At 44.9% G+C, this 9,922-nt stretch overlaps 1 protein-coding gene across 1 annotated transcript in view; it reads left to right on the plus strand.

The window, feature by feature from the left end:
• Positions 1 to 9,922, plus strand: part of LOC108239862 (RNA-binding protein Musashi homolog 1) — a 23,524-nt gene that overhangs the window by 4,140 nt on the left and 9,462 nt on the right. Inside the window, exons 4-5 of the mRNA XM_017422860.3 lie at positions 4,393 to 4,434; positions 4,829 to 4,921. Of these exons, the coding sequence (XP_017278349.1) occupies positions 4,393 to 4,434; positions 4,829 to 4,921 (135 nt within the window). The remainder of the gene's footprint in view (positions 1 to 4,392; positions 4,435 to 4,828; positions 4,922 to 9,922) is intronic.

The raw sequence follows: 9,922 nt of genomic DNA on the forward strand, positions 1-9,922 counted from the left end.
AGCATACGAAGGGGGGGGGAGGGGGGGCTGCTCCTGTGCTGTAATTAGTATGGATCTGAAAAGCAACTAATCGGATTGGAGGAAACAAACTGGATCGGGCTGCAGAGCCGTGGCTGGAGCTCGGACCCGCTCCTAACGCCGGGTCATTGGGTAGTCTCGACGTTGCTGCGTGTGCAAAACCTCCGCTCGGGTTGGACGTGCGCAGGTTTCCGGGGGGGGTTAGGGATAGGTCCGGGTCAGAGGTCCTCATTAGCGCGCTTCGTTAACTAATTACTGTGCCGTTGTTCATCTGTGCAGGTCGACCCTGCTGGCCCGAGCCCAAACCCAGTCTCTTCCCTCACTCTGTGTGGGCAGTATCGACACGCCAAGTCCCGCTTTTTTCTCTCCCTTTTTTTTTTTTTTTGTGTGTCTCTGCTTGTGTTTATAGCTTTTTGTTTAGCTTTTTGTGATTATGCTGCCATAATGGGGCAGCCTGTGGTGCCTTTTTATTAGTGAGGGTGTTTGCCATTTAGTCACAAAATGTCTTGGCAGGCTGATACGTGTCAGAGCCTTTAACATGTCTGCATTCGAGACTATTTTGGAGAGGCGCGTCACCGTTCGTACGAGTCCGTGTTGTTGCTGGTTTAATTACACGTATATGTCACCGTGTGCAAATGTGCTACATTCTGCGGATAGTCGCGTGTGCGTAGATGTATGTATGCCTGTGTGGAGTAGCACGGGAGCCCAGTTCCTCTGTGGGCCCATCTGTTTTGTACTCTTTGTCCTGTTAATTAATGAAATCAGAGGGGCTGCCTGCTGGGACGGCCCCACTGCTCTGCTCCGACTGGACAGGCCCACTTTCTCATGGGCTGTCTCTGTTTTCTAAATGAATCCCCTTCTCTTTTTTTTTCTCCCCCCCTGTGCTTTTTTCTCTGCTTAAAAAAAAAAAGATAGTTCAGATCTTTAGAGGTGGGGTCCTGTGGAAATGTTTGAGCAGTTATTATCTTACCCGTTGTGGATGGCTCCTTGAATCGCCTCAGTTTGGAGAAAGTGAATTTATTTCTGGCTGGACTGACGAGCTAACAGCTAGCCCGAGTGGAGCCGAGACCAAAATGGGTTGCTGCCTTCTTAAAGCAATTGTAAACACTGGCAGCAGCAGCTGGCTGTAGCACTTCCAGTGCAACCATGGGGGGTTGGGGCACTTCCTGCTGGAATATCACATTAGATTTGCTCCAATAACCCCCCAAAAACATGCAACACCGATGGCAGTGTAAAGGTTCATAAAATTGTTTTACGGTGGGGTTTCTGAGGAAGTCTCAAACGTTTTACATCAGCTCACGCAAAAAAAAAAAAAAAAAAGATCTGAACTATCCCTCTGCCTCCCACTCTGGTCTGAGTTGACTTGACTTTCTTTTTAATTTGAATTATTATGTTTGTTTTCCAGTTTGTAACTCTGGTGGACGCTCCGTGCCAAGCGAGGTGACTATTAGCCGTAGATTAGCGTAGTCCTGAGCAGCTAAACCACTAAAATCATAATTTAGGCTCTGCTGTCACTTTGCTGCGTAGATTGAGCGGAGATTGGATGTCATGAAGCAGGATGTTAGTCAGACCATTTCACAAACACTCGGTTGTAACTCTTCTCTGTCAGGCTCCGAACGACAACCCCCTCCTCCTCCTCCTCCTCCTCCTCCTCCTCTCTTCCTAGTATTTTTCTCGCTAGTAGTTACATTTTCACCACAGTCAACGTTCTTTTCAAATATCAAGCCTCTGAAGAGCTATTTCTGAGTGTTGGGAACAGTGACCTGGCTAAGTCATTTCACCTTTTGCTTTGTGGCCCTGTCTCTCTACCCCGAGGCTAATCTGCCACTCTGATAGATGCTTTAGCTCTCATTTAATATCGCCCCCTCTGAGAACAGCTAGATGTAGAAATTATAATATTTTATGTTTTTTTTCTCTCTCTCTCTCTCTCAAGTGGAATGATTTTTTTTAACAGCATGGCATGACTAGCCATAGTAGCACTACTACAGATTTTTCATTAACCTAGTTTAGTTGGTAACATCACTACTTAAGGGTGTTTTCTTAGAGTACTTCTAGTAGTACAACGTGTCAGCGATGCTGGTAGTATTTTAGTCGGATCAAAAGAACATGTCTGATCAGAACAGTAAGATGTGTTTTGCTTTGTTGAGGATTTAATTGACCAAATAATTAAACAAATAATACATTGAACATGTGCTGAGAGTCAGATGGTTCTCCAAGCACACAATTCACCGATCCAACACGGACCGATTTACCAAAAACTCATTTTTTAAATCACCACATGGCGCTAAATGTACAAGAAAGCCGTTAATGGCGTTTGCGCCTGTGTGTGTGTGTGTGGTATTCTCCGGAAATATTTACCGTTTACGTGACTGCAGTTTTGTGTCAAATGCGATTCGGTTTCCGGTCGTCGTCACTGTCAGCTCGTGGCTTGTCTCTGCCGACCACGCAGTCAGCTCCGGACCTCCAGTCACGTCGAACAATTTAAAGGCAGGTGGGCTGAGCGGAACCCCAGAGGCTGGACCAGCTCAGGACTTTCAGGTCAAACACGACCGGGAACCTGCTGCCAACTTAGCACTGGAATAAATGCATAATCATTACTGTCTTTTTGTATTTATTTGATCTTGCTGTGACTTTATTTTTGGTGTTCTTCGATTTTTAGCTTTTATTTTCCATTCAGTTTTTAATTTATAGATATATATATGGGTCCCGAGATTTGCACAAGTAAAACATGAGATGCATTTTTGGATCCCAGTAAATCAGCCCTAAATTGTTCAACTTGCCCCAATTAGTGCAGATCCCGTAAGAAACGCTGCATTGACAGTTTTTTTTTGTGTCAGCCCCTTCCTTGTTGCTCTCTTGTTGCCGTTAGTCGCTTCGTGCGTCCTTGTCACCTTTGTCTTTGTGCTCGGACCAGCTGGAGGTGACATGACTCCTCTCATCTTTGCGTCCCACTTCAAGGTGTGAAGTCCTTCCGTAATTCCTTCCAAGGGCGCCGCAGCTGCATCTTAGTTACACGGCGCTGCCGAGGCACCCAAAGGCCCCTCGTAGGACGTATTTTCCAGTTCATTTGTCACCAGGAGCAGGCAATTATCTCCGATGAGAAATGGAAGGATTCCTTCTTTTAAATCGAATGGCGTCCTCTTTAGTAATGTGCGTATTGTCCACATTATATGTAATTATGTTTGGCTTTTTGATAGGCTCTTCTCAGATGCCAATAGCCGTTCAATACGTCCTGTAGAGGCTGTGTGGGACCCAAGGGGCTTTGCTTCACGCATCCAATTATTACAACATAGATGGAAACTCTAAGACTATAAGACACTACAAGGTCCTGTGACCTAAAATTGTCTCTCTTGTTAGCTTGAGTGTGAATAACACAAGATTCCACACAAATTTAAAATGCCAAGCCGGGCTTTGCATATTTAGCATTATTAAAGGCCAGCTCTTTCAGAACTCATTTATTTCTAATTTTATCTGTAACCTTGACCACTGCTGAGACATTCCAGCGGGAAGAAATGTGGATACAGTCAAATCTGACTAATCCAAAATGGGGGGTTGTCAGGATTTGTGAGATTTAGAAAAAAAAAAAAGAAGAAGAAAATACACACCCATCTTAAATGTATTCAGAATATTAAGCGCTTATTTTAGATTCCAGGCTGTCTAGTTTGTGTTCGGAGATGCGTTTAGTTGTGTCTCGTACGTTTTCAGAGAAAGTATGTGCTGCTGTCTCGTCGTGAAATTTGGTCCTTCTGCCCGTCTGTTTGGGCTGTTGTGTTTGGATCTGGGAGGGCTCGCATAAATAAGTGTCTACTTTTCATATTTGCAGATTAGCATATGCTCTATTTCTGGACTTGTAGCAGTCCTTCACATAGATTCAGACTCTGAGACTTTTTTTTTTTTTTTTTTTCTAACTCCTAGTTGGTAAACCACAATAATTTATAGATGCGCTTTACACAAGAAGAAGATACACATGAAAGCTTTTTAATTAAGCTAAATGAAATATAGACATTCTGGAGATGAGAAATGTTGTTTCTTACTTGAAAACACAAGAATTTTGACACGTTTTATCTGTAAAACTTGGTTATTGAGACTTTTTGCCATTAGGGTTGCTTAAGCTTTTTATACAGCTCTTTTTCTTCAAAGCGCTGTTTAATTTAATTTGAAGTTTTTGTTATTGGGTTGTAACACAGTGGGAGGTAATGAGGCCTAAACATAAATTATAAGTCCACAATAAAATAAAAAGATAAATAGCAACCCCAGACAGGAAGTAGAATCAGTTCATCTTTTTTCTGCTGATTTTTAAACAAATCAATCAGCCTTTAAATTTACGTTTGCTTGTTCAACTTTTCTAACCCCCATTAAATCTCTCTCTTGCAGATTGACCCCAAGGTGGCGTTCCCCAGGCGAGCTCAGCCTAAGGTGAGTGCACCCACGAGGGGTTAACGGCGAGGCGATGAAGGCAGATATCACCCCTAATCCCTCAGCTCTGGTTGGCCGGGATAAGAGTCGGCCACGTGACTTTAAAGGAGCTGCATTTCACTTGTTCAGCCTGAGACCGTGACCCTGTATTCTGACCCCTGACCCCTGACCCCTGTGCTGCCCACTGAGCTCACACAGAAACACACCCGTGCTCTCATATCCACTTCGGCCACAGACACCGCTCACCTGCAGACACAACGTAAAATCAGCAGAATCAGCTTCAAATGAGCCTCAAGAGTCGATACACCAACGCAGAGTCTCTTTCACGTGCATCTGCCACATATTTAATGTTATTAACGATGAAAAATGTCCTCTTCTTTCTTCTTGTTCCTAGCTGGTCACCAGGACAAAGAAGATCTTTGTTGGAGGCTTGTCAGTCAATACCACCATTGAAGATGTGAAGCAATACTTTGATCAGTTTGGAAAGGTAAACTTTTGTCTGATTTTTCTGTCACTGCTAACACCGGTGGAACTCTGTCGGTGTTTAATTGCTTGTTGCTTATCATTTTGATAATAAAGGACAACCATTTCTACTGTTTTTCCATCAGCTATTCCTTTAAGTCAACTGTTTGCTAACGAATCAAATGTTTTTAGCGTTTTCCTGCTAGTTTTGGCAATTAGCCTGCAGTCGTTTTAGCTGACCAGGCGAGCTAACATTGTTGTAACTTTTTTTTATTTTTTAGCTGGTGTAGAAAGCTGTAAGTTATTTTGAAGTGATAGTTCAGACTTTCTTACCTGCTGTAGATGGCTTTTTTTAACGACCTCAGTTTGACGAGCTAAGGGCTAATACGACCGGCCCAAGACCAAAATGAATTGCTGCTGTTTAAAGCAACTCAAATAATAATAATAATAATAATAATATCAAATGCAAACACTATTATGTACACCAGTTTTCCAATACTTGGTTATTTACCTAGAATTTAGCACCAGCTAGCTGTAACACTTCTGGTGCAGCCTGAGGCACCTCCTGCAAAAATATCTTAATATTTCTGTTGGAATAACTGTTAAGAAATTGACGGCTGTGTAAAAGTGTGTAAAAGAGCGTTTGTATGAAATGCTATGAAACTCATGGAACTGGAGTCGTTTTAAGATGGCGCCGATCCACTTTGATCTTAGCCCGGTCGGACTAGCTGTTAGATTGTCTGGTCGGACTTAAAGTCTGTTTCTCCAAACCGAGATTGCTCAAACAGCTGTCCGCGACAGGTAAGATGCTGTTTTCCACCGAAACCCACTTCAAGAGCCCTGCACCGTTCCTTTAACGGCTTATTCGTAACTTTTATTTACGCTGATGCCTCAGCTGTTGGGTGTTCGCCACTTGTACGGCTCTTACTGGCTACTTGTGGTGTTGTGGCTGCCTCGGAGTCGATGCTGAAGAAAATAAATCAAATCTTCATGTTGGTTTGATCAAATTGCTCGCAGTTTTCGCGTGTGTACCCCCTCGGATGGGGAAACTTCACCCTGAGGACCAGCAGCCTCGAGCCTGGAGTCACAGCACAATACCAGTGATAGATTATATTAATCTGAAGCCCCCGTCCTGTTGGTGGGACTTTGCTTTCCCATAAAACGTTTCTTTGTACATTTTACCAAAAAAAACCCTGTCTTATCCTTCTTTTTTTAATCTAAAATATAACGAAGTGAGGAGAAGGATTGAGATTTAAAAAGTGAAAATAGAAAAACAAAACATAGGTAAAAGAGCTATGAAAAGCAGCCCTAAGTGGTCATTGTTGTGTCAAATCTGCTGCTTAGTTTCCTAGTTTGACTCCCGCTTTTGCTCGTTTCCAATCCGACTGTGGCGTTCTCGGCCTCTGCGTTTGTCCCTCTGTTGCTGCGTTGAATAAAATGTGGTGAAAGGCACAAGCGCATGCTGTGGAGACAGATGAGTGGCCAGGGAAAGAGAGGGGGGGTAGAGAGAGAGAGAACAAAAAAATAATGAAGGAGAGAGGACGAGAAGGGAGAGATGGCAGGGGCCTGAAAGGGAAGAAGTGACCCCCCGTGGAGAGAAAGGGAGGGGATCTCAGAAGAGGTTGAAGGGCAGAGAAAAGGGCGGGGCGGAGGGTGCAGTGCTCAAATAGCGAGGAGCAAAAGTGACGATTAAAAGGGCAACACATCACCGAGGGGCTGCGGATATTTCAGAAGTATCCATAATGCGTGATATTTTGGCTTACCTTTGAGGAAACTACACTTAGGGTGGATTAGGAGTGTTTTTGAGTAACATTCAGACTCTTCAGTATTAACTAATTAAATGCAACAGTTGCTCCTGTAACAGCCCCCCCCACTCCAAAATCAGTACTTCAGACACCATCCCAATCCATGCACACCAACCCCTGCTCCAGCCCCTCTCTGCTTGTTGCCGTGGTGACCTGCCTTTGCCCATTGTCCCGCTGTAATCCAGTGTATTTTTGTTTCCTTTAACAAAAAAAAAACCTGTGCCAGAAGTGCGCATTTGCATGAATGGAAAGACGGGTGTGTGCGCGCATGAGAGTGTGACGGTGTCATCGTCATGGCTGCGGAGGGAGGCGAGCCCGCATACATTGGCGGAGGGCGCGCTCCACAGGCCGTGATTGAGTTGCCGCAGACGTTAAAGTGTGTGGCCGTGCCGCTGACGGTGAGCAGGACGGCCTGAAAACGAGCATTGGGAGGCCTAATGGGTTGGAAGAAATTAACAGCATGAAGCCCCCCTCTGTCTTGCGCCTGGCTGAGCTCTCTCCCTGTCGGCCTCTGAGTCATGCTTCCAGCGTCATTTCAGGTGCTGCTTCTAATGTAAAACGTCCCTAATTATCAGCTGTGGGCGTCCACGTGTGACCGCTCAGGTCGGCGTGGTGGCGCGACTCCCGTTTCCTGAGCGTGCCTTTCCAAAATGGCAGTTTCCGTGCCGAATCAGTTCTCCCTGGCGATTGCAGGCACTCATAACTGAGAACAACACTCCCTGCGCAGGACGAGCGAATACTTGGACTGTTTGGACACGTGAGACCAAAGCTGTATCACGGACGGCCAGCAATCCCACAGTGCATTCCTGCTGAGCAGGAGGTATTCCTTGTTTATTATCGGAGCCTGGCTACAAGGTGCAGGTTTGGATGGAGCGGGGCTCAATGTTCTGTTTGTTTTCATGCCGTGGCTCCGCCTCGCAAAGGAAAACAGCAAATGCACCAAATGATTTTTGGGCAGCTCTTTGATTCGTGCTGAAGTCTGTTTTTTAAGCATACATATAAGAGCACACACAAAGTTCATTAGACTGGGCGGCAGGTGTTTTGGAGTTCGACGCTTTTCTTTTTTTTGTGTAGTTTCCTGACTGAACAGATCTAAGCTCCTGTTTTTAAGTGTCCCCAGGCCAGTAAGGCTGCAGCAATCATGTTTGCTGGAGAAATAAGCCTGAATCCTAAGGTGGAGGTCTTGAATCCCCCCCTCAGCCTGCTGGAGAGCTGACAAAACTCCCCTTCTTTTTGGCCCAGGCTGAAAATAGAACCTGTCTGCATCACAGAAATGTTTTTTTTTTTTTTTTTTTTTTTTTACGCTGGTATTCGGGCACGCAGTTAAATCGTGGGATAATTAGCATTTCAGGCCTGTTGGTTTTACATCCACTTGTGTAAAATTCTTGTCTTTCACGCCTTATTCGCCTTATAAGTAAAACTGTGATTTTAAACCCCCCCCTCCGTATGTTTTACTGCTGCCTGAAAGAAAATGAAAGGAGGAGCGGACGAGAAAAGGGGGGAAAAAAATGCAGCGTGGACTGGGGCAGACGGGAAAAGTTGGGACTCCACTCACCCATGTGAGCTGGCGATTAGAAGGCTTGACTGAACACTTTGTCTGCTGGCCTGTTTAGAAAGAGATGGCCGGAGAGAGCCAGAGCGAAAATGAAAGAAGGAGATGTGAGGAGACAGCGGGGTGGGGGGAAGAAAAAAAAAATGTGAATGCCACCTTTCATAATCTCTCAATAAAGTGTAATGGACTTGTCAGCAAACACTTGTTCTTCAGACAATAGCGGTACGCTTCAGTGGGAACGGGACATTTTTAAGGCCCGCGCGGGGAAAAGGATCTGAGCGGGGCCTTGTTTCGGTACATCTGAGAATGTCAGAGCGGGAGAATATGACCTTCTTCGCTCCCTGCATGCATCCCGAGTAGTTAGCGACGGGGCCACTGCTATGGCAATCCCAGGCTCCCACAGGTATCCAATCAGATTGTTTTACAGCACCCTGGGCAGTGGACATCGTGAGAAAGTCTTTTTATTAGCTTTAGTAAAAAGCCAGGGACCTCGGCCGAAGCTCGCACACGTGGACAGGCTTGTTTTGCATGCATGCAAACTGCTGTATTTTCATGGAGGACAATCGGATCAACCACATCAGCATGTTTTATACGTCGGATTGTCTCCTTGTATGGAGTGAATGCAGATTCAGAAATCACACCATTGTCCTGTTTTTGTGTTTAAATGTTTTTTGCAGTCTATCTACTTATGCTTACTTCGTGCTGTTTTAGCTGTTCAGATATCAAAATGTTCAGCTCATTCGTTGACTTTTAGTTTTTGTAACTTTTATGCTTTTCAAAACATTCAACTTTATTTACAAATATTTTCCCTTATAAATACACCGAGATCTCTTCAGTCCTTCAGAAAGATTGTTGTTTTCACTTTAGCATACATACCTGCTCTGTATTTACGTCTCCTTCTGCAACTTTTAGCTTCTAGCTAGCATGTTGCCACATGTAGATAGCATTTTGCTCCTTTTAGCTTTAAGCTAGCTTTTTCCTAGTTTTAGTTTGAGGTTAACCTTTTGCTACTTTTAGTTAGTTTCTCTGCTACATTTAGCTTTCAGCAAGCATTTTTCTTCGTTTGGCTGTTTTGCTCCTTGTAGCTAGTCTAGTGTTCTGCCTATTTTAGCTTTCCTTCTTGTTTTAGCTTTATTGATTCAGTTTCAGCCATCTCTTTTTGCCATCTCTTTTAAAACAGATGCTTCCAAAGCTAACTGCAGGCCTGTGTGTGTGTGTGTGTGTGTGTGTGTGTGTGTGTGTAACTTGGCTCCAATGATAACATGTTAGCTTGCAGCTGTCTACCTTGTGTCCTCTTCCCTTTCTGCTCTCTGCTGTGTCATTGAGTTTGGCCATCCGGAAGGGCGGAAGACGAGGGAGTTAGGGGTAGAGGAGGAGGAGGAGGGGTAAAATCTGAATGAAGGACAGAGAGAGGAGTTAGGAGCAGAGGGATGGTGGTGGTGGAGGGGGGGTCTATATGTTGACAGAGATAAGAGTCAGGAAGAAGCAACCTTGATCCTGCCCCGAGCTCATCGTCCAGAAAGTGTGACTGGTGTTTTTCGTGCGAGATAAGGGCTAGAAATCAGGTGGGGGCTGGACCCATCCAGAGGGCCTCCGTCACTCCTGCTGCTCCGGTTTAAGTTTCAGTTTGTTTGTCGGCCAGTGGAAATAGCCGTGCGCTCACAAGCGG

The sequence above is a fragment of the Kryptolebias marmoratus genome, linkage group LG4 (assembly GCF_001649575.2).
Source record: "Kryptolebias marmoratus isolate JLee-2015 linkage group LG4, ASM164957v2, whole genome shotgun sequence".
Taxonomy (NCBI): Eukaryota; Metazoa; Chordata; class Actinopteri; order Cyprinodontiformes; family Rivulidae; genus Kryptolebias; species Kryptolebias marmoratus.